This window comes from Felis catus, chromosome E1, assembly GCF_018350175.1.
Source record: "Felis catus isolate Fca126 chromosome E1, F.catus_Fca126_mat1.0, whole genome shotgun sequence".
In the NCBI taxonomy this organism is placed as follows: Eukaryota; Metazoa; Chordata; class Mammalia; order Carnivora; family Felidae; genus Felis; species Felis catus.
In genome coordinates this window covers 45,135,841-45,161,633 of record NC_058381.1, presented here as the reverse complement: position 1 = coordinate 45,161,633, position 25,793 = coordinate 45,135,841, and the positions used below count along the sequence as shown (strand labels likewise).

The window sequence follows — 25,793 nt, the reverse complement described above, 5'->3', positions numbered from 1 at the left end:
TCTTCTCTAAGCTTTGCAAAAATGTCATTTTGAGACTAGGTAAAACTAATTATGGACACACTCATGTACAAGTGCAGAAAGTCTCCGTAAGAAACAGTAGTATGTGAAACACGCACCGGTAAGTGGTAGATTTTCTGTCACATCTTCGTGTTCCTTTTGTGTGAGCTTGATTCCCAAGTTTTCCAGGACAGTGTCCAGGTTATTCACCTTAACTTTGCCTCCTTAGGAAACATACAGGAATGAAACATGAAAAAAAATGAGTTTAAAATATTAGAAATATATTTGTGAATGTGAATTGTTATCTGAATATATATACTTTGTCATCATTACAATAAAAAACAAAAGAGAAAATGTACTTATGTGATTATTACTTTTCTGTATGAACTTCCATTTAACATGTCTAAGAGCATTAAATAATCAACAGAAAAATCAGAATTAGTAATTCTTCCTTTAAACCTTGAATGGAAGCCTGTATTAAAAACAGCTCATGAAGGGATAGGCTACATGATTTGATTATAACCAATATTAGAGAGAATAGGAATGAGCTTTGATGATAAGACCTCATTAATTCATTAACTAACTAATAGTAAAACAGAGTGAAGATCATAAGGTAACCTTAAAAACAAGCAGAATCTTAGCACTTTTTTAGATAAAATCAATCATTTTAAAGTGAACACCTTAGTGGAATTTGGTACATATTCACAATGTTGTACAAATATCACTTCCAGTTCCAAAACATTTTCATCATCCCCAAAGGAGAGCCCATACATATTAAGTAGTCACTCCCTACTTCCCTCTCCACCCAGCCCCCCGCAACCCTAATCTACTTTTTGTTTCTATGGATTTGCCTTCAATCTTCCTTCATAACAAGCTTTCCTTACACAACTCCCTAAAAATTCGGTAATCCTTTTCTTCATAATTTGCTGTGTATGATTAGATTTTTTGGGTTGTGAGTATGGATTCCTAGAAAGATGTATTGAGACATTTTAGTGTAAAATATTATGATGATGAAAGTAACTAAGTAACTGGGATGCCTAGGTAGCTCAGTCGGTTAAGCATCTGACTCTTGATTTCAGCTCAGGTCGTGATCTCAGGGATGGTGAGTTCAAGCGTCTGGCTCTGCACTGTCAGTGCAGGGCCTGCTTGGGATTCCCTTTCTCTCTCTTTCTCTCTGCACTCCCCCACTTACTATCTTTCTCTCTCAAAGTAAATAAATAAACTTAAAATAAAAGAAAGTAACTAAGTAATCTATACATAGGAAGCTAGACAGGACTCGTATCTAAATGATGTGAACCTTGAAGATTTCAGATGTCTCTGCCTTTCTTATCAGGCTTTTAACCTACCCTTAGTGGATTTCACCCCCTCCAACATTGCATTCTGAAATACGTTTCCAGCAGCTATAGGAAAAGGAACAATTCATGTCAGAAGGGAAATGGTATGAACATTCACTTACTTATAACTTCAGTAGAACAACTGTAACTGAGGGGGAAATGTGTTCTGTCTCAGTATTAAATTTAAAAAGAAGTTATGGAAAAGAAAACTGTCTCAGTGTGACAAATATATGTATTTTCTGGCAAGTAGGAGACTGACAGCTGAGGGAAACACTATTATGTTGAAACAATCACACATCTTTCCTTTTTCTGTTGACTTCCCCTTTTATTTCTTTTCCTAGTCCCCTCCAGTTTCCTTCCTTTTCTTCCTTAGGATATAGGCTGATCAACTACCTGACACTCAGATGGCAAAGCTATGGCTGAAGGGTTTGGTAAACTGCAGACTAAACCCAAATGACAATGCCTTTTCCTAATCAATTTCAGGATTTTTCAGAAAGCCCTTGACAGGTAAAAATTTGAAATTGTTCACACGGGCCACAAAACCAAGTTCCCTAGAAAGTCTTTGTGGCTTCTGTATAGCTCACCATCAATTGGCAGAGTTTCCTGCAGCTTTTTAAGCTCCTCAGCTGTGAGCTCAATCCCCATGCTTCCCAGAACTTTCTCCAGATCACTGACATGAACCTTTTTTCCTTTGAAAATACAAGAACATTAATGTCTGAGAATAATCATTCCATGAAATGGTGAAAAATTCATTCTCATTATAATGCATCCCCCCCATTTGAGGAAATGGAAGGGGAAAATGAAACACGTCTACACAGAATTATGGGGAAGTCACATAATAGAACATAACCCCTTAGTGTTTACAAAAGGAAGGTCTTTTATTTCTGGGAACAAGTCTGCCCTGCTGAGAACAAATTTGTTTTATAATTGGCCAGCAAATTAAGATACTAGATGGAAAACGTATAAATTCAGCTATCATTTATTGTATTTATTCTTGTCTCTGAATAATGTGACTTTTTTCTTCATAATGACAATAATTTGATCCTGTCAGAGCTTTACAATGTAACTGGAATAAGTGTACAATGCACAATATAATGATTCCACAACTCTATACATTAATCGGTGCTCATGATAACAAATGAACTCTTAATCCCATCAATTTATTTCACTCATCCCCTCACCCACCTCCCTTCTGGCAACAATGTGGTCTCTATAGTTAAGAGTCTAGTTTTTTTTTTGGTTTGTGTTTCTGTTTTGTTTTTTTTTTTAATTTTTTTTAATGCTTATTCATTTGTGAGAGAGAGAGAGACAAATACAGAGCGTGAGTGGGGGAGGGGCAGAGAAAGAGAGGGAGACACAGAAGCTGAAGCAGCTCCAGGCTCAGAGCTGTCAGCACAGAGCCCAATGAGGGGCTCAAACTCATGAACCATGAGATCATGACCTGAGTCGAAGTCGGATGCTTAATTGACTGAGTCACCCAGGCACCCCATTCGTTCGTTTCTTAAATTCCACATGAGTGAAATCAAACGGTATTTGTCTTTTTCTGACTGATTTATTTCACTTAGCATTGTACCCTCTAGATCTACTTAAAAGTAATTTCTTATTGAAAGATTGAGCGACATTGGCAAAAACAGCTGAGCAGTGAGTGGGTTGCTTCATGAAACTATCCTTCCACCAAAACACAATGAGTGAGAAAGAACTATCAGAATCAACTTCCTTAGAACTCTGGAAAATAGTCAAAGTTTGGTACATCAACCAAGTGAAAGCAGAATTGAGAAAAAGGTGACTTATAGTAAGAGAGCTCTGTGGCATTTTGACTCCCTTGCCCAAACTGTTTTTGATCATCCATCCCTGTGAGCAAAATATTTTCCAGGACAAAGGTGACAGTCTCTTATTTACCTGTAAAAGGTTTCATTCCATCCATATGCGTTCTCATTTCAACCTTCCCATGAACTGTAAGAAAATGTAAATCAAATACATAGTGGCATTCACTGAGAAATGCAAAACAGGAAGCACAATGGCATTCATTGGCTACTGAATTTTATCCCCCACCTACCCCAAGGAGCACAAAAGGACATGGAAAATAATCACTCTGCTTGTTATAAAGGTGCCTGTTTTAACAATTGCTTTCATCCATTGTCATATGGCAACACGCTAAAGGTGTGAGATTCAAAAGTCACCTCTTTTCATCAGACTTTATTTTTAGCTTTACACTTTGGAAAACCAAAGATGATTTGGGCCACGCCAGGGAAAACAAAATTTAAAACTGGGATCTTATTCACCACTGTTTTAACGGGACTTTTGAAATGATCTCTTTCTTTACTGAGATTCTAATTACTATTTCCTTTCACAGTTTACTCTTGATTTGCATGACGTATGATTTGCTTGAGGGCAATATTCATTTTGAGCTTAACTTCCCAACTCTAATGATTTGCATAGTTTTCATAGTAGACATAGTAGACAAATTGAATTTCATACAAATTAATATTTAAAAAGACATTAATATGTTAAAGAACAGAAATATCTCACGAATAGATGATTTTTGAGATCTATATTTTGCCAAGAAAGAAAAACGACCTAAAAAACTGTCACTGTTGGGGCGCCTGGGTGGCGCAGTCGGTTAGGCGTCCGACTTCAGCCAGGTCACGATCTCGCGCTCCGTGAGTTCGAGCCCCGCGTCAGGCTCTGGGCTGATGGCTCAGAGCCTGGAGCCTGTTTCCCATTCTGTGTCTCCCTCTCTCTCTCCCCTCCCCCGTTCATGCTCTGTCTCTCTCTGTCCCAAAAATAAATAAAAACGTTGAAAAAAACTGTCACTGTTGGTAAGTTACTTGAAAAATTCCTGATTTTAGATTGTAATAAATTACAGTATACAGTATCTAAAAACCCCTATACCATGGAAAATTTACAAATGAAGGTCCTGGATAACTCAAAAATATTTACTGAAGTATTAGAAGTACGCAGTGACTCTTAGCAGAAGCTGTGTGACACTTACATGTACACAATAACAAGTATTAGAACAGTGAGCAGGATAAATATACATTTATTCATTGGTTGCTAAATCTAGGCTAAACGAGAATCTTCCTTGTTTTTCTTCTGGATCTTTTGAGGCAGAACATTCCAAAAGTTATTTCTGTAGTAAAACCAATTAGTGAGGTCAGGAAAGCATGAAGATATGTGTCAGTTTTACGGGGCCACTGGAAATTCTCAGAAACAAAGATGATAACACCTATTTGGTGTAAAATTCGCTATTTAACTTGGGTCCCATTTCAACTGAATCTTGCCCTCTCCAGTAAATTCATATCTCCATCCTGACAGACACAGTATGAGAAAAGCTTTGCCCTAAATGGGGTCTTTCTGTCCCAAATGATATAATTGGGGCTCTATGCTTGAGCCTTAATCTTTCACAAAACTTCTTTTTAAGCTCAATACTGATGGTAACTCTTCAGATGAGCAGATCACCAATAAGCAATAACTTAAAAATTTTAACTCTGGGGGTGCCTGGGTGGCTCGGTCAGTTAAGCATCCGACTTCAGTTCAGGTCATAATCCCATGGTTCATGAGTTCAAGCCTGCATCAAGCTTGCTGCTGTCAGCACAGAGCCCACTTTGGATCCTCTGTCCACCCCCCTCTTTGTCCCAGCCCCCGCTTACGCTCTCTTTGTGTCTTTCAAAATAAATAAATTAACTTTAAAAAAATTCTAACTCTGATTTAAAGAAAAAAGGATTAATCATTCCACATGTCCATTTTATTTCATGTGTACTTTTTAATCTCACAATGATTTTCATTATGTTGGTTGATCTGAAATTATTATTTTAAAATAAGGAACAGAAATCATTGGCAATACCAGAGGATGGTTTCAAATAATAGCTATATTTCCACCCATAATTCTGCTTTTTTTAGCAATATTAAAAAAAATTCCACCATAATCTCAAATAGACAAAAAATAGTTTTCTATTACGAAAGCTGATTGTTCCATATCTAGTCTCATTCACGGATACACCATTGCAAGCAAAGAAAACAAGACAGTGAAGACCACTTGCATGGTCCTTCTAGTACACTACCAGTGGTAAAAATTAGAGAATAAATTAAATGAATTAACAAAAATAGTTTTACGGGTACACTGCTTATCTTACACAATGACGTGAATAAATGCACCTTAATAAGATGAGCAAGTATTGATTCATCTAAGGTTATATGATAGTTAAGGCATGTTCCAGACAGATACTTCTTAGCCCTACTATAACGTTCTCAGGCTGATATTTAACATTTGCTTATTTAGCTTGAGAATTCTTTTAGCCCCAATTCAGAATGTACTAAACTTTAGACTTTGTCTCTAGCCCATCAAGGGAGGAGATTAGAGCTTTGGGAGCAGTCAGTCCTTGGACCATGGAATCCAGCTCAGAATGAGGGGATGTAAGCAGAGGCATAGGTGGGGCCGCTGAGCATTCAGACATTCCACACATTCAGGCCTGAGTGGTTACTGTTCCTTTTCCCCTCAAGGGTATCTGGAAAACTTGGTCCTATTCCTTTGGTGCAGGAAATAGGTCCTACACTTCATATTCCTCCTTTATCACGCTTTTTTTTTTCTTTTAAGAGAGAGAGAGTGAGCGCGCGTGTGCACGAGAGAGACAGAGAGAGAGAGAGAGAAAGAGAGACAGAGAGAGAGAGAGACAGTCCAAAGCAGGCCACACTCTGCACAGAGTTGGATGCAGGGCTCGATCCCACATCCCTGGGACCATGACCTGGGCCAAAATCAAGAGTTGGACGCTCAACAGACTGAATCACCCAAACGCCCCTATTCTGCCTTTCTACATGTCCTTGAAAATGGTGAGGCAAAGACAGAAATGCTATTTTAATAACCTCCCACTTAGGGGTACCTGGCTGGCTCAGGTGGTAAAGCACGCAACTCTTGATCTCAGGTTGTGAATTCAGCTCTACACTGGGCCTAGAGCTTACTTAAAAGAAATTAAAAATAATTTCCCACTTTGGGCTCTGCTCTCTTTTCTCTATAATTTTTAAAAATTTTTTCTGTGTTAAAGTTTCTTCTATTTAATGCACCCCACTCCCTTCCCTCCACAGCAGTGTCTCTCTCTAATTTTGTTCAGTTCTAATAGTGGCCTTGGCCTTGGCCATACTCCAAGTGGAAATGAAGTTACTGAAAATGTCAAGGGGCAAAACATGTTTACTTCCAGTCTGAGTCATCTTTCATGTTTTCCGTCTTCTTAATGCCAAAGTAGAGTTTTCAGAGATTCTTTTATAGAAGCTCAGATTAACCGATTCAAACATATCTTAAATACTCACCGTCGGCTGGTAGATCACGTGTCAGATCATTAATTTCCTCTTCTGAAAGGTTCGTCCCCATAGTTTGCAAAGGAGAATCCATTTTATCGACATCAATAATCTCTCCTTGTGAAAAAGTAAAGAATACAGGGAAAACTCACTGATTCCAAAATGTGACCACTCGCATTACTCATAGTGCATTAATGATTATCAGTCTCATGGGGAAAACAAGATTTAATATAGTCTATTCACATATATCAAGGGGGTCAATAAGGATGTTAGAATTCGAATAGAAATCTTCTAGGTGAATGAGCAATTTTCAAATCTTTCACAGCAAATGGTAAAATCAAACTGTGGCTGACAATGAGGGTTTTTTTTTTTTTTTTCCTGAACTCCCAGATTAGATGCCTCAACTCCTGACAAAAATCGATCATCAAGTTCTGTTTCCATTTATGTGGAGGACGATGTTATTCAGACCAACCTTCCTCTGGAAACTGAAATCTTGGATAAAATGTAAAAAGCATCTCCTCAAAAGTACTAAAGAGCTGATAAGAGAGTAAGTTACTAGTGCAAAGTCTCATCAAAAGTAGGAACCTAGGGAGGTAAGCAGAGCCCTGTTACTGTTTCTGTTCTAAGGATACTTGCTCCATCTGGATTTGAACTGTCATGTTGATGACCTCATGGAGTGTGGGTGATTCTGTCCAAGTGCCCAGCAGAAGCAAAGGCAAGTATTCCTTAGGAACATGCTTCCATCCTTACCCTCAAAGGTTTCTTTCTATAATTTTCCAAGGAAAATAGCTCACACTCCAAAGAATCAAACACAGAGCGAAACAAGTTACCTGAGAGAGAATAAGCAGAAATAACAGGCAGCAGCAACATGCTCATAAAAACTTTAGATTTAGAAGTTATCAGGCACAAGTTACAAAACTATTGTGCTTCCTATGTGTAAAGCAATGGAAAACAAGCTAAAAGTATCTGCATCTGCAGGAGATAGGAAACAATACAAAATGACCCAGGATAGCCGAAAAAGAGAAAAAAAAAATGCTTAGAAATGAAAAGAAGGGGGAAAGAGGAGGAAGGAGGGAGGAAGGAAACAAGACAGCTGTATGGGAACATGAAGGGGACCTTGAACCACATGGAAACTCATCCTCTACCCACTGGTGAATCTAGGGCTGCGGGAAAGTCCTTTGGGACAATCCTTGGTTTAGTGCCAAGTAGCGGTGGTGTGTCTTTCCCGAGCTTCCTAGTGGGCAGCTCACGGTGTCTATGGGGCACTCTTACTGGTGCACACCGTGCACATGGCATTGTCTGCACCCATGGAGGCCGGAGCTACAGCCAAGTGGGTACATCACCACGTGGTTAAATCTTGACTCACAATAACGCGGATCTGTATTGAATGTGGAAGATTTCGATGTTAAAGTTGAAATGGTAGTCAGTATTTCTATACGACAGAAAACAAGAAATAAGGGTGCATGATATGCTTTCATATTTCTTCATTATGTTGGGATTTAAACTTGACACAACAGTAAACACGTACATGTGATAAGTCCTCTCATAATATAAGTGGTTTTCAAACCCTAAGAAATCAATCTTCTCACCAGGAAATATGTTACCCAGCAAATGGAAAATGAAAGAAAAAAAAAACAAGACAAATACACTCCTACTAAAAGTCACACAAAAAAGATGTTTCTATAAAGAACAGCCAGAACTGGGCAGGGTGGACAAGGGAGCGTGTGTGTGTGCGTGTGTGTGTGCGTACAAGGGCTGAGGAGTGAGGGGTTAGATCTACTCATATCAAAAGACTATAAAGCTGTTATACTCAACACAATTTAGAGCATGAATAAGCAGACCAATAGAACGGAATGGAAATTCTCAAAATAGACAAGTGCACATGGAAATCAAGTATATAGTTAGGATGGCATCTCAAATTCAAGGATGTGGTGACAGACTTTTAAATAAATGATTTGGGACAACTGTAGAGCCGTTTTCAAAAAGATAAACTAGATCTGTATCTCCCGATGGAATGCAATGTGAAATAAACAGTATTACTTATGAAGCATTCTTGTCAAAAAATGTTGAAGATGAAAACAATTAAGCCATCAGAGCTGACTCCTGGTTTATGAGGAATACGGACAACAGAGAAACAAGAGAGATGAGAAAACAGACAAAAACGGGTAAATTTAGTATATGGGAAATTTTTCTTTTTTTGGTATATAGAAATGCTACAAGACAATCGGTAACCCAGTTTCTTAAAAAAAAATCAGTGCCTAAAAAGAAAAGACGAAGAAGGTAGAGGAATAGCTGTAGAGTACGTGAGATTTAAGTGTCATAATAGATGCAGTGTGTAAAGCTTGTTAGGTTCTTTATTTGAATAAGCTCACTGTAAAAAATATTTTAAAAAAGGGAAATTTAAAAATAAACTGTATAATGGTATTGCAGTCATGTAAAAAAATCCATACTTTTAAAAAAAATTTTTTTTAACGTTTATTTCTTTTTGGGACAGAGAGAGACAGGGCATGAACGGGGGAGGGGCAGAGAGGGGGGGAGACACAGAATCAGAAACAGGCTCCAGGCTCTGAGCCATCAGCCCAGAGCCTGACGTGGGGCTCGAACTCACGGACCATGAGATTGTGACCTGAGCTGAAGTCGGATGCTTAACCGACTGCACCACCGAGGCGCCCCAAAAAATCCATACTTTTTAGAAGATGTATACTGAAGTATATAAGGACTAAATGAAAATTTGCTTTGAAATAAATAAGAGGGGCTCCTGGGTGGCTCAGTCGGTTGAGCATTAGACTTTGGCTCAGGTCAGGATCTTGCGGTTTGTGAATTCAAGCCCCACGTCAGGCTCTGTGCTGACAGCTCAGAGCCTGGAGCCTACTTTGGATTCTGTGTCTCCTTCTCTCTGCCCCTTCCCCGCTCATGCTCTGTCTCTGTCTGTCTCTCAAAAATGAATAAACGTTAAAATTTTAAAAATAAATAAATAAATAAATAAATAAATAAATAAATAAATAAATAAGAAGCAAGTGAGATGAATCTTCATAACTGTTGAATCTAGGTTCATTCTATTATTCTTTATTCTTTATCATTCATTATATTATTCTTCCTACTTTGTATATATTTGGAAATGCTCATTATAGCCAAAAGGCAGAAAGAACCCAGATGCCCATCAAAGGATGAGTGAATAAACACAACATATACACATACAATAGAATGTGTTATTAGGCAACAAAAAGGAATGAAATTGTATACCCATGTTCACAGAACATATTCACAATCACTAAAATGTGGAAGCAACTCAAGTATCCACTGATGGATGAATGAATATATATACATATAGTAGAATATTATTCAGTCTTAAGAAGGAAGGAAATTTTGACATATGTTACAACCTGGATGAAACATGAGGACATTAGGGTAAGTAAAATAAACTAGTCACGAAAATAGATACTGCATGATTCCACTTATATAAGGTATTTAGATTAGTCAAAACCATACAGACAGAAAGTAGAATGGTGGTTGTCAGGGGCTCGTGGGAGGGGAGAATGGGAAGTGTTTGTTTAATGGATACAGAGGGTTTTTTTTTTTTTTTTTTAACGGTTATTTATTTTTGAGACAGAGAGAGACAAAGCATGAACAGGGGAGGGGCAGAGAGAGAGGGAGACACAGAATCTGAAACAGGCTCCAGGCTCTGAGCTGTCAGCACAAAGCCCGACGCGGGGCTCGAACTCACGGACCGCGAGATCATGACCTGAGCCAAAGTCCGCCACTTAACCGACCGAGCCACCCAGGTGCCCCTAATGGATACAGAGTTTTAATTTTACAAAATGAAAAGAATTCTGGAGATGGATGGTGGTAGTCATTGCACAAAAAATGTGAAGGTGCTTAATAACACTGAACTGGACACTTAAAAATGGTTAAGGTAGTAAACTTTATGTTATGTGCATTTTACCACCATAAATAAATTGGAAAAAAGGAAGAATGGAATATTGATACATGCTACAATATAGATGAACCTGAAACCATCATACTAAGTGAAAGAAGCTAATCATAAAGACTACATACTATCCCGCTTATATGAAATGTCCAGAATAGGTAAATCTATAGGGACAGAAAACAGATTAGTAAGTTGCCTAGGGCTTGTAGGGTGGTGGGGAGAGAATAAAAGGGTGATAGCTAAAGGATATAGGGTTTCCTTTTGGGGTGTTCTGGGTATTCACAGAGTCCTTTGATAAAGCTACTAACTATAATGAAATTGTAATTAGTCCCAATAAAGTAAATTATAACCCAAAAAGGGACATTCGGTGACTCAGACTAGAAGGACATGGGGGTAGAATGGGGAGACGACAAAGAAGAAATTGGAAGAAAATAAGAGAAGTTTCGGTCTCTATCTCTGCATTGTCTATGAAACCATCTTTCTACCATGTCATTGAGACTTGAACAGACTGCAATAGATTACAAGGTTCCTTGAGCGGAGCACCTGGGTGGCTCAGTTGGTTAAGTGTCTGACTCTTGATCTCAGCTCAGGTCATGATCTCATGGTTCGTGGAATTCAGTCCTGCATTGGGCTCTGTGCTGACAATGCAGAGCCTGCTTGGGATTCTCTCTCTCTCCTCGCTCTCTGACCCTCCCCCATTCTCTCTGTCTCTGTCTCTCAAAAATAAACTTTAAAAAGAAAGAAAAGTCCTATAAAACTTACAATACACAATATTTGAGTGAGAAAATTGATCTGAAGATATAAATCTGAATATTTTGAGGATATAGGGATGATGGGGGAAAGGAAGTTTTTTCAGAGAGTGTTAAATGAAACAATGAACTACATACAGAACTTCATTCTGCTCCCTGGAGTTTATAAAAATGAAGAAATAGGACTTTTACATTAGGAATTAATCCCTCCTTAAGATCTGAAAATATCTTCTGAGTGCTTTAGAAATTCTGGTATGCATGTTCACAAGCGCTAACTCCCTTCAAAGACACAGTTATTTCTAAAATCCTCACCATTAAGTAGCAGGTTTTCTGTCAGTTTTTTCTGTTCCTTTTCTGGGAGCTTAATCCTTATTTCCCCCAGAATGCTGTCCAAATTACTCACATTAACCTTCCCACCTTAGGAAAGCAATAGGGATGGGAAATAAGAAAAATGGAATGTTTCCACAATATTAAAAATGCATTCGTTTCTGTGTATTATTAACTTAATTAGCCCGTGCTAATGATATGAAAAAAGAGAGATAGTGTAATTTATGTCTTCATATTATCATTTAACATTTTAAAGAGGAGTACCAAGACTCATTTGACTTTTCTAATTATCTGGAAAATTTTAATAGGATGGGTAAAACTAGAAGCTGTCGCCTTTCACCTTATCTTGGGACAACTTGAAACAGCAAAGGGTGCCTAAGGGCTTTTAGCCTTAGGGCTATTTAGCCTTAGGGCTATTAGACCACAGATCTCATTTCTTATTCTTTTCTGCTCTTTTCAGTTTATCTCTTGATTCATCTTTCCATACTCATGAATTATTCATTTATTAATTCATACATAAAGGGAGACAGATATAAAGCCTCACTCCAAGGAACTACCAAACAGACCAAATAATGACAGTTCTTAGGCAATAAGGCTTTGAAAGAGCTCCAGTTCCCCTCTGCTCCCTCCAGTGGTTTCCAGGCTACTAGTTTTCACTGCAAATAGAAAATGTTATTTTTCAAGGCTATTACGGAGCTGTAAGACAGAGGATGGGAATAGGGCAAATTAAAATATCACAAAGCTCACTATTCTTACGGAGATTCAGTCTTTTTTCTCTTAAATCCTCCCAGATTGCAGCAAACCTTTGGTTAATTTCCAGTTCTGAAAATGTTAATTTTGACAATTTTTGCCAGTTTGCTCATTGCTCTTATGGAGGAGAGAGTTTTTCGGTGGTTCCTATTCTGCCTTTTATCTGACATCCCCAAGTGAGTTTCTGAAGCTAAAAATAACCTCTGGCAATTGTTGATAGTCCCACTTAGTTATTTTTTCCAGATGTCCCAGGGAAACTTAAAAGCATAAAGAAAATAAGCAAATAAAAAACTAACTACATGTTTTTCATTGGTACACAGTAGTACTTGAAAATTAAGGAATGATTCAATAAAAATATCTTTTGGGGAAAAAAAACTCACCCTATCAGAAGGGTATAAAACCCATGGCAAAGACATAACTAAATAGTATATGAATCATGTGAAAAAAAATATTTTTTCAGGTAAGAGGCAGTATTCAGTAAAATGTTTCTAGGTGATATTGCTTGACCTCAGTGGATTGTGCTCAGCTAAACATATTCTTTTTTGGTTTATTTAAAGTGGGGATTACTTTGTGATACATCACACTTCAATCCTAATATTTTATTTAATACATACAATACTGACCTTGAATCGTGAAGTCTGGTCCAAGGATATGACGATCCATGCCTATATAGAAGTGGCAAAAATGTCATTCATATTGGCTGAAACCAAAGCCCTTGTTCCTGTGAAAACTACTAACCTGACTGAGGCCCCAGCAACATTCTCAGCCTCTACTAGAATACTAAGAATTGTGATACACTAGACATTAAGTTCCTTGGGTCAAGGACTATGTCTGTATTTCGTGGTCATTGTATTTCTGGCACTGAGCAGAATACATACTATACAGTGCTCAGTAAATATTTGTTAAATAAACGAGTATCAACTTTAGATTAATATATTGAGAGAAAAAATAATTCTTATTTCAGCTACATAAGTCCTATAAAAAATGTCAGCTGCAAAACCCAAATTTTCATGAAGGCATAATGATACCTAAATCACTCACCATCAGCTGGTACATCTGAAGCATCTGAAGCAACTGGTACATCATTAAGTTCCTCAGCTGTAAGTCTGATTGCCATGTTTTCAAGAATAGAGTCAAGGTCATGGTCATCATCTTGCAACCCAACAAAAGAGAAAGATATGAGGATATTAAAATAAAAATCAAAATATAATATAAATTCCTAATGTATGGTGGTATCAATTTCATCATAAAAAAACAGGCTAAGGACATTTAAATTTTTTTTTTTTTAATTTTTTTTTTCAACGTTTATTTATTTTTGGGACAGAGAGAGACAGAGCATGAACGGGGAAGGGGCAGAGAGAGAAGGAGACACAGAATGGGAAACAGGCTCCAGGCTCTGAGCCGTCAGCCCAGAGCCTGACGCGGGGCTCGAACTCCCAGACCGCGAGATCGTGACCTGGCTGAAGTCGGATGCTTAACCGACTGCGCCACCCAGGCGCCCCAGGACATTTAAATTTTTAAAGAGAAATACTAATGGACTAAAATTATCTATTCATTTATACCCAAAATATCCCACACTGAAGATAAGCTTACATAACACAATACATCAGAATAAGGCTGAGACACCACTCAGGTTAATTTTAGCAGCAAAAACTGCAAATATAATAGTTACTTTTTATATAAACATTTATACAAGGAGATTCAGTTTGGTCACTGTATTTCAACATATACTACCTTAAATTTTTATAGCTGGGCCTAAATTTTATTATTTCCACATCAAAAATCTAGGTAAACCTAAATATTTAGAACACCTTTTAAAAACAAGACAGAAAATTATTTAATCAGTAGGAACATATGTGTGTATTATAAAACTAATCGTGGAAATATATATGAGAATGGCAGGGGGCAATATTTAATAAGAAAAAAAGCAAAACACAAGAGTCTCAATCTGACATCTTTATTTGAATCTCACTCACCTTTTACATCTTCTGCACAATTCAGCAAACTAGTCTTATATATTTTTCTACTAGCTGTAGCTGCAAGAAACACATAATTTAGGTCATAGAGAAAATATCTAGACATGCTAAAACAATATCAAATATCCAAGTTCAGAAATATACAGCATAAAATAATTTGCTCCTAAAATTTACCTAGTATCTTCTAGAAATAATAAAACAAAAAATGTAAACGAAATTCTTAATATGGTAAATCAATTCTTTAGCACCTGCGACAATTATTAATATTTACCAGGCCAGAGCAAAAACACTTCCTTATGTTGTATTTTTTCTGAGTCCACATTTTTCCCCCTCTACTAGTAAGGATAGTTCTACATCTCTCCTCGTCCTCCTCCTTTTTCCTAGAGGTCTTAACCCAAGGCATCTCAATGGAAGGAAAAATAACTATCAATATTCCTTAGTCCAGATGGCAAGACTGATGATTGATGAGCCTCTTGATTTTGACATATTTTTAAATGGCAATTTATGTATTCCTAAATATTAAAAATAATTATCTTTAGAATTACGGATATTTTTAACTCTAACTTCTAAGTGATCTAGAATAAACACGGAGATTTGGATTATAAAAAATTTTTAGGCTATAATTCTAATTCCCTCAAGATTCTACCTGATACTTGCAATGGCTGAACAACTCCCTGGATGACTATATTAACTCTCTTGAAGACTATTCTGATATTTGAAATGCCCACCATTAATTGGAAGTAATTTCTTTAGCTCCGAATGCTCTGGTGAGGACTCTATGCCCATATTTTGCAAGACATTTTCCAGGTCACTGAGGTCAACTTCTCCTCCTGCAAAACAAAAGAAGTAGAGAAAGATGACATTTTAAAAAATAACATAATTTCCAATTGTTAAAGAGAAATAAAGCATAATGATACCTGCTAAAAAATAAGCAGTCAGTTACAGACACAAAATGAACAGTGTTTCTTTAACACTGGCAAAAGAGATGCTCCCATAATAATGGTTATAAAGTAATATTTCACAATTGAATAAGGTTCATATAATTTAAAAATTATTAGAATAATAAAGATGATCGGTACAAATAACTTAATATAGGGTATGGAAATTAAGCTAGAAATCAATAGCAAAAGCTACTAGGAAACTCCCCTAACTTTGGAAACTAAAGAATGCCTCTCTAAGTAAATCATGTGTCAAAAAAATAAACCATACTGGAAGTTAGAATATTTTGAATTGAGTAAAAATAATAATATTACATATTAAAACTTGAAGGATATGGTAAGGTTGTGCTGAGGGAAATTCACAGCCTTAAATGCATGTAATAGAAAAGATGAAAAGATCAATAACCCAAGGTTCTATCTTAAAAAGTTAGGAAAGAACAGCAAATTAAACCCCTCAAAAGGAGAAGAAAAGTTCTAAGGACAAAAGCAGAAACTACTGAAATGAAAAGCAAACTTTAAATAAAATCAATATAGCCAAATGTTGGGTTTTGGAAAGACCAACAAAAGTGATACATACCTGCACTAAGACTGACAAAGAAAAAAAAGAGAGAAAGCACAAAGAATAAATATTTCTAATGACAAAAAGGACATTACTAAGAATAGCCAAGAAGATTTTAAAGAAGTAAATAAAATTGGGAGGATTTATGCTTCAGATATCAAGACATATTAAATCTACATTAAAAGAGTAGGTATACTGGTGCAAGGACCAGCAGATAGACCAAAGAACAAAAAGAATAAAAAGTCCAGATATAGCAACACATTTATTATCTTTGATTTATGAAAAAGCTAGCCTTACATTAAAGTAGGGAAAGGATCATCTTGTAAATAAATGGTGAATATCCATTTAGAAGAAAAGGGGACCCTTATCCCACATCATGTAGAAAAATCAACTGAGTGGATTATATAGATCTAAATGTGAAAGGAAAATAATAAAGCTCCCAGAAGATAAAATAGGAGACGTTTTCATGACCGTGGTGTATGGAAGGATTTCTTCAACAGGCTCCCAAACATTCTAACTATAAAAGAAAAAAGGTTGACTAATTCAACTACATGTCAAAGAGAAACTTTTGTTCATCAGAAGATAAAATACAAGAGGAAACACCACACAGCACTGCCAATGCCCCTGCGGAGAAACTGAGATCACCACCGAATTTGAAATATTTAAAGTGGATACAAAATTGTTTCAGTAATGCAGACAATTAAGTGCGTTGTTGTGGGTGACGGTGCTGTTGGTAAAACATGTCTCCTGATATCCTACACAACAAACACATTTCCGAGGATGTACCGACTCTTGGTGACAACTATGCAGTCACCATTATGATCGATAGGGGGCCATACACTCTTGGACTTTCTGATACTGCGGGGCAAGAGGACTATGACAGATTACAACTGCCAAGTTATTCTACAAACGTATTTCAATGTATCTACGAATACATTTCTACAAATGTATTCCAGTCTGTTATTCAGTGATCTCTGCCTCCTCATTCGAAAATGTGTAGGAAATGTGGGTGCCTGAGATAACTTACCACTGTCCCAAGACTCCTTTCTTGCTTGTTGGGACCCAAATTGATCTTAAAGATGACTCCTCTACGATTGAGAAACCAAGAACAAAGAGATGTCTATCCCTCTGGACTGCTGAAATGATGTGAAAAGCTGGCCCATGACCTGAAGGTGGTCAAATATGTGGCGGGTTCTGCGCTCACAGAAAGGCCTACAGAATGTATGTGATGAGGCAGTGTTGGCTGGCCTGGAGCCTCCAGAACCAAAGGAGAGCTGCTGCTATGAACAACTCTCCAGAGCCCTTTCTGCACTGCTGGTGTCAGCATTGTACTAAAAGCAATGTTAAACTAAAGATGAAAAATTAAAATTCATTTCTGCAATAATGACAAGTGCCTTGCACCTACAAACATGCACTTGTGTGAGACAAGGCCCATAGGTATGATTCCCTTCCCCTTCTCAATATTAGTTAATTCAGTAATTGTGTATTGTCAGAAAGTGATTAGTACTAGGTTTTTATCTTGTTTCAAAAATATTTTTTTTTTAATTTTTTTTTCAACGTTTATTTATTTTTGGGACAGAGAGAGACAGAGCATGAATGGGGGAGGGCAGAGAGAGAGGGAGACACAGAATCGGAAACAGGCTCCAGGCTCTGAGCCATCAGCCCAGAGCCCGACGCGGGGCTCGAACTCATGGACCGCGAGATCGTGACCTGGCTGAAGTCGGACGCGTAACCGACTGCGCCACCCAGGCGCCCCTCAAAAATATTTTTTTTTGTTGTTTAAAAGCAAGGCATGCTTGTGATGACTCTGTAATCGACGAATTTGGGTTGTTAAAGCTACTTCCAGGCTCCATCCACTCTCGAGTTGCAAATATTTATGTGCCCAACATGAAAGCAGCCAAATACATAAAGCAACTCTTAATAGATATGTAAAGGAAGAAATTGATAGCTATGAACAGTAAAGGACTTTAACATCCCACTTATACCAGATATATAAAGCAACTATTATTCTGGAGAACAATCTGGGAAATCCAGTTTTTTTTTTCTTTTACCTTTATTGGGGGGGAGGAGAGAGTATGTGGGCATTTGTTTTTATTTAGTCATGCTTTTTAAATTCATTAGCCACTGGACAGCTCTTAGGGGGAAGATGGACTGACTCCACATTCCATTTCCTAGATCAAGTTTAGAACACTTGTCCCCCACCTGGTGCTCTTAGGAAGGAGTATAGTAAGTGCCTCATTTAATAACATACTCATAGTTAAAAGTTGCCTTTTCTCTCCACCTATGAGTAGGTCCAGTACTTGATGAAATTCCTGAAAGTAGGGAGAACCTGTCTGGCCCCTCCTCTTTTCTAGGATGTACTCTATATGTGACTGTGACTTTCAGGGAAATTTGATTGCCATATGCTATTTTTTTGACATTACTTTCTAACTTCTTTCACTGATAAATGAAGAAAAGTGTTTTGGGGGGTATTTTGAAATACATCCAATGGGGGCGCCTGGGTGGCGCAGTCGGTTAAGCGTCCGACTTCAGCCAGGTCACGATCTCGCGGTCCGTGAGTTCGAGCCCCGCGTCGGCTCTGGGCTGATGGCTCAGAGCCTGGAGCCTGTTTCCGATTCTGTGTCTCCCTCTCTCTCTGCCCCTCCCCCGTTCATGCTCTATCTCTCTCTGTCCCAAAAATAAACGTTGAAAAAAAAAAATTAAAAAAAAAAAAAAAGAAATACATCCAATGGATTGAGTGTGTAATTAAAAAACATTTTTCCCTATCAAAAAAAAAGAAGATAAAATATAAGTGAAAAGTTAAACTATACAGTAAGATATTTATAATTTATATAACCTGCAAGGGACTTGTATCTAGAGTACATTAAAAAAAAAACAAACAGGTAAAAGATAAACGAAAAATGCGATATGAATTTCTGGGAAAGATGGCAAGGTAGGAGGATCCTAAGCTCATTTGTCTCATGGATACCCCTCGATACACCCATATCAGTATAACCAACCCAGAAAACAACCTGAAGACTGTCAGAACAGACCCTCCACAGTTAACTGAAGAGGAGAGGCCACAATGAAAAGAATGGGAGGAATAATGGAGATGTGGTTAGAATCAGACCCCCAGGAAAACCAACCACAAATGTGAGGGACGCCACAAGCACGGAAAAGGGAGAGGAAGAGATCTCCTACCAGGCACCCCAGACATGGGTGACCTGCACTGTAAAGACAAACCCCCATAATATTTGGCTTTGAAAGACAGAGGGGCTTAACTTTTTTTTTTAACTTTTGCAATCACTGGAGCTTAACACCTAGAATTTTAAAAATCAGTTGGCTTGGCTCTGGGAGAGCTGGAGGGCAAGAGGAAACAGTCTCCATCCTTAAAGAGACAGCATAACAAACAGCCCTGCAGGGATCCAGCATAGAAGTGGCAGTTTGAAAAGTGGCTGGGATATAGAGAAAGGAGATTTATTTACTAATCTCAGAACTTCTCCTGGAAGGGCAGGGATCTTTAGGAGACTTCTCCAAGAATAAAAGACCTGGCAGGCACCATTTCTCTCCCCTACCCCCACCCTAATCCAGATACCCAGACAGCTGCAGGAACCAGCTGGAACACTTACCATGTAGCTTGCTAACACCGCTCGACCCACCCCTGCATTCTCCTGCAGACTGCCCCCTCCAACCATCCCCACTGGGCAGGAGTCCATCCAAAGCAGCACTAGATGCCTCTCATTTTGTAAGCAGCAGGCAGCTCCAACACTGTCCAGGACCACTCCCAAGTGACTCTTGCCCTGGGAGACGGAACATAATCACACACATCAGTTTGACTATATTCCCAGCTCTGGGATGGGTACAGACCTCTGACTGCCAGCTCTACCCACCAACGAAGACCTCACAGCGGGCAGCAGAAAGTGAGCACCCTGAAGTTTGGTGCAACCACAGCTCTGGCAAATGGGGTGAGGGCAGGCATCTGGTCTGACCCAACTCAAGCCCAAGGTGGCCCCAGACTGGCCCTTTAGCATCACAGGGACCAAACCTTGTCCACAACAGGCAAAGAAGGCCATTGCAGATGACAACTGATGGCAAACATGACTCAACAATCACAGCCCTAGGGCATGCAACACCCAGAAAAGACACCTGAAATGCTAGTTTTTGGTGAACAGGGGACATTACACAACAGGACACTACAGGGCCTCTTCTTCATAAGACCGCTTTTTTCAAGATCAGGGACATAGCTGACTTTCCCAATACACAGAAACAGACACAGGGAGTTAGACAAAATGAAACTGCGGCCTATGTCCCAAATGAAAGAACAGGTCAAAATCACAGCAAAAGAGCTCAATGAAACAGAGATAAGCAATATACCCGATAGAGAATTCAAAGTAATGGTCATGAAGATACTTACTGGATGTGAGAAAAGAGTAGAGGATCATAGTGAGAAATTCAACAAAGGTATTAGAAAATACAAAAAAAGAACCAGAGATGAAGAACTCATTAACTAAAACTAAAAAACACACTAGAGCACCTGGGTGGCGCAGTCGGTTAAGCGTCCGACTTCAGCCAGGTCACGATCTCGCGGTCCGGGAGTTCGAGCCCCGCGTCAGGCTCTGGGCTGATGGCTCAGAGCCTGGAGCCTGTTTCCGATTCTGTGTCTCCCTCTCTCTCTGCCCCTCCCCCGTTCATGCTCTGTCTCTCTCTGTCCCAAAAATAAAACAAATAAAAATTAAAAAAAAAAAAACACTAGAGTGAATAAATAGTAGACTAGAGGAAGCAAAAGAACAGATCATTACTGAAAGAACAGTAATGGAAAGCAACTAAGCTGAAAAGGAAAGAGTAAAAGAACAATATAAAATGAGAATAGAGAACTCAGTGACACCATCAAATGTAATAACGTTAGCATTATAGGGATCCCAGAAGGAGAAGAGAGAGAAAAGCGGCCAGAAAAGTTTGTTAGAAGAAATAATAGCTGAAAAATTCCCTAATGTGGAGAAGGAGACAAATCAAGATTCAGAAGACTCTGAGTCCCCAACAAAATAAACCCAAGGAAGTCTACACCAAGACACATAATAATTAAAATGGCAAAAAATAGTGGTAAAGAGAGAACTTTAAAAGCAGCAAGAGAAAAAAGTTATATGCAAGGGAAACTCCTTAAGTCTGTCTGCCGATTTTTCAGAAGAAACTTTGCAGTCCAGAAGGGAGTGGTACGATATATTCAAAGTGCTGAAAGAAAAAAACCTGCAACCAAGAATACTCTATCCAGCAAGGCTATCATTCAGAATAGAAGGAGAGACAGAGTTTCCCAGACAAACAAAAGTAAAAGGCATTCCTTACCATTAAACCAGTCTTACAAGAAATGTTAAGAGGAATTCTTTGGAAAGGAAAGGCCATAATCAGGAGCAAGCAAATTAGGAAAGGAAAAAAATTCACGGGGGCATACAAACATAACCAAAGTGGTAGATCAATCACTTATAAAACCAGTATGGAAGTTAAAGCATAAAAGCAGTAGAATCAATTATAGCTATAGAAATCAGTCAAGGAATTCACAAAATAAAAGGAAGTAAAATATGAAATCATACATATAAAATGTGTGTGTGGGGGGGGCGAAATTTAGTGCTTTTAAAATGGGTTCAAACTTAAGCAACCAGCACCTAATATAGGCTGCTATATGCATAGGATATTATATATAAACCTGATGGCAACCACAAATAAAAAAACGTGTAATAGATATGCAAAAAACAAAAGAAAAAGATATTGAAGCATATCACTAAAGGCCATCAAACCACAACGGAAGAAAGCAAGAGAAGAAAGGAACAAAGAAGAACTACAAAAGCCACCAAAAGCTACTAGAACCGATAAATGAAATCAGCCAAGTTACAGGGTACAAAATCAATATACAGAAATCTGTTGCATTTCTACATGTTAATAATGAAGTAGCAGAAAGAGAAATTAAGAAACCAATCCCATTTTCAATTGCACTAAAAACAATAAAATATTTAGGAGTAAATTCAACCACAGAGGTGAAAGACCCATACACTGAAAACTATAAAATATTGATGAAAACATTTGAAGATGACATAAACAAATGCAAAGATATTCCATGCTCATGAAGTAGAAGAACAAATATTGTTAAAACGTCCATAGTATGCAAAGCAATCTACAGATTTAATGAATTCTCTATCAAAATACCAGTAACAACTATAACAAATAGTCCTAAAATTTATACGGAACCTCAGAAACCCCAAACAGCCAAAACAACCTTGAAAAAGAAGAACAAAGCAGGTGGTATCACAATTCCAGATTTCAAGTTATACTACAAAGTGGTAGCAATCAAAACAATATAGTACTGGTATAAAAGTAGACATATAGATCAATAGAAAAGGGTAGAAAGCATATAAAGCATATTTAGGCATATAATCCACAATTATATGGTCAATTAATCTTTGACAAAAGATTATACAATGGGAAAAAAGACAGTCTCTTCAACAAATGGTGCTGGGAAAACTGGACAGCTCCATATAACAGAATGAAACTGGACCACTTTACACCTCACACCAAGGGATACTAAAATGGATTAAAGACCTAAATAGGAGACTTAATACTATAAAAATCTAGAAAAGAGCACAGGCAGTAATTTCTCTGACATTGGCTGTAGCAACATTTTTTTCTAGATATGTCTCCTGAGGCAAGGGGAATAAAAGCAAAAATAAACTATTGGGATGCCATCAAAATAAAAACTTCTGCATAGCAAAGGAAATAATCAACAAAATTAAAAGACCACTTATTGGATGGGAGAAGATATTTGCAAATGATGTATCTGATAAAGAGTTAGTATCAAAATGTATAAAGAACTTACACCAAGTCAACATCAAAAAACCCCAAATAAACCAATTAAAAAATGGGCAGAAGACACAAGCAGACATTTCTCCAAAGAAGACATACAGATGACCAACAGACATGTGAAAACAAGCTCAATATCACCTATCATCAGGGATACACAAATCAAAACTACAATGAGATATCGCCTCACACCGGTCAGGATAGCTAAAATCAAAAACACAAGAAACAACAAGGGTTGGTGAGGATGTGGGAAAAAAGGAACTCTCGTGCACTGTTGGTGGGAATGCAAGGTGGTGCAGCCACTGTGGAAGACATTATGGAGAGTCCTCAAAAAATTAAAAATAGACTACCCTATGATCCAGTAATCACATTACTGGGTATTTATCCAAAGAATACAAAAACACTAATTCAGAAGGATATGTGCACCCCTATGTTTACTGCAGCATTATTTACAATAACCATACTATAGAAGCAGCGCAAGTGTCCATCAGCTGATGAATGGATAAAGAAGATGTAGTGTGTGTGTGTGTGTGTGTGTGTGTGTGTGTGTATGTGTGTGTGTGTGTGTATATGTATATATATATATATATATATATATATATACATACACATACATTTATATAACGGAATATATATATATAATGGAATATATATATATATAATAATGGAATATATATATAATAATGGAATATATATAATGGAATATATATAATGGAATATATATATAGTGGAACATATATATATAATGGAATACATATATAATGGAATATATATGTAATGGAATATTCGGCCATAAAAAGAATGAAATCTTGCCATTTGCAACAACATGGATGGAGCTAGAGACTATAATGCTAAGTGAAATAAGTCAATCAGAGAAAGACAAATATCAAAGGATTTCACTCATATGTGGAATTTAAGAAATAAACAAACAAAGAGAAAAAAAAGAGTGAGAGAAACTAAGGAACAGACTCTGAAGTACAGAGAACACACCGATGGTTACCAGGAGGCAGATGGGTGGGTGGGTTGGGGGATGAGTGAAGTAGGTAATGAGGATTGAAGAGTACACTTAGCTGATGAGCACTGAGTAATGTATAGAGCTGTTGAATAATGTATAGCTGTCACTAGAATGTACACCTGAAACTAATATAACACCTTATGCTAAATATACCTGAATTTAAAAAACAAATAAAAATTTTTTTAAAAATTCAGTATGTAGAACACAGACATCCAAGCAAATAGGCAACAGACAAGAAAGGAGCTTTATAGTAGAGGTATCCAAATAACCAGTAAACATGAATGCTCAACATCATTAATCATTAGGGAAATCCAAAAATAACAGTGGGATACCACAGCACGCTCACCAGAATGGCTACAATGGAGAAGAGAGATAATACCAAGTATTAGCAAGGATGTAAAGCAATTGTTGATGTGTCAAATGGTACAACTGCTTTAGAAAATGGATTGACAATATCTAATCAAGTACATACAATCCCATCTTACAACAAAGAAATTTCATTTCTAGGTGGATGGCCTAGAATTGTGCACATATGTTCACCAAAAGGCATATACAAGAATATTCATAGCAATATGTTCTTCCTGTGATGGTAGACTGGATACATATCTTGTGGTATACTGATGCAGTGGAATATCGCACGGCAATTCAGGTACAACGAGCTAGTCAGAAATCATTTTACCTACTACCGCACATTCTCTTAAGATCTCTTTGACTATAATTTGGTAGACTGTACAATATGCAGCAATGAAAACTAACAAACTGCCGCCACATGCAACAATGTGGACATATCTCAGAGAATAAGATGTAATACAATGTTACATGAAAGAAGTCAGACATCATGGAACACAGTTCAGATGACTGCATTTATACAAATTTCAAAAGTGGGTGAAACTAATCTGTGGTCCTAGAATACAGGATACAGTTACCTCCAGAGAGTCCAGAGGACATGACTGTGAAGTGGTATAGTGGATCTTCTGTATTATTGATAATGTATTTCTTCATCCAGGTGATAGATAAATATGTATGTTCACTTGGTAATAATTCTTAAGCTGGACACATTATACAATGTAGTAATTACGTGTTTCATACTTCAGTAAAATATTTATCACAGGAAAAAATATAATTTAGTGTAGACTTGGGATCTCATATTTATAGTAATTTCTCACTGACCTGTAATAACTTGTACTGAATCTATCAATGTTTTTAGATCAGTCTTCCCTTTAGCTAAAAAATAAGACATAACAGGGGCGCCTGGGTGGCGCAGTCGGTTAAGCGTCCGACTTCAGCCAGGTCACGATCTCGCGGTCCGTGAGTTCGAGCCCCGCGTCAGGCTCTGGGCCGATGGCTCGGAGCCTGGAGCCTGTTTCCGATTCTGTGTCTCCCTCTCTCTCTGCCCCTCCCCCGTTCATGCTCTGTCTCTCTCTGTCCCAAAAATAAATAAAAACGTTGAAGAAAAAAAAAAAAAAAAAAAGAACGCTGGCTGCGTTTAAAAAAATAAAAAATAAAAAATAAGACATAATGGAGATACAAAGCAGGTTCTTTAAAAAATTATAAAATAAGAAACCAGAAATAAGCTAAATTTCATTATTCCACATCACCATTTGGGCTCACTTGAATTGCTTAATTCTTAGTTTTATGACATTGATTCTATTTTACTTTTTTAAATTTTTTTAATGTTTTAATTTATTTTTCTTTGAGACAGAGAGAGACAGAGTATGAGCAGGGGAGGAGCAAAGAGAGAGGGAGACACAGAATCCAAAGCAGGCTCCAGGTTCTGAACTGTCAGCACAGAGCCTGACGCAGGGCTCGAACTCACAGACTGTGAGATCATGACCTGAGCTGAAGTCAGACGCTTAACCGACTGAGCCACCCAGGTGCCCCAAGACATTGATTCTATTTTAGTAAGCTGGCCTTTGACCCTTGAACCATAAAGTCTGGCCCATGGAAAAATATGCTTTTACTCAGCTATTTTAGTCCTTATAAACAGGATAGAAAATACCATCCATGAAAGTTAATTCTCTAAAGGCCCTCAATTCTGGTAATGCTATGACTCTTAAGTATGAAGTCTCTAGTGAACAAAAGTCTATTTTCATCTCTGGTTTATTG

The 25,793-nt window shown here is 37.7% G+C and overlaps 1 protein-coding gene across 49 annotated transcripts in view; it reads right to left on the bottom strand.

The window, feature by feature from the left end:
* The window catches only part of EFCAB3 (EF-hand calcium binding domain 3), a 460,207-nt gene that overhangs the window by 272,364 nt on the left and 162,050 nt on the right, over positions 1–25,793 (bottom strand). For 35 of the 49 annotated variants that reach the window (XM_045044749.1, XM_045044748.1, XM_045044746.1 and 32 more), the window contains 10 exons: positions 24,858–24,911; positions 15,079–15,180; positions 14,351–14,410; positions 13,416–13,526; positions 12,998–13,039; positions 6,633–6,737; positions 3,231–3,284; positions 1,916–2,020; positions 1,344–1,397; positions 117–221 (listed from right to left, as the gene is read on the bottom strand). In XM_045044749.1, coding sequence (XP_044900684.1) covers positions 117–221; positions 1,344–1,397; positions 1,916–2,020; positions 3,231–3,284; positions 6,633–6,737; positions 12,998–13,039; positions 13,416–13,526; positions 14,351–14,410; positions 15,079–15,180; positions 24,858–24,911 — 792 coding nt within the window. The remainder of the gene's footprint in view (positions 1–116; positions 222–1,343; positions 1,398–1,915; positions 2,021–3,230; positions 3,285–6,632; positions 6,738–12,997; positions 13,040–13,415; positions 13,527–14,350; positions 14,411–15,078; positions 15,181–24,857; positions 24,912–25,793) is intronic. The other 14 variants (XM_045044759.1, XM_045044782.1, XM_045044778.1 and 11 more) reach the window with 8 other exon arrangements.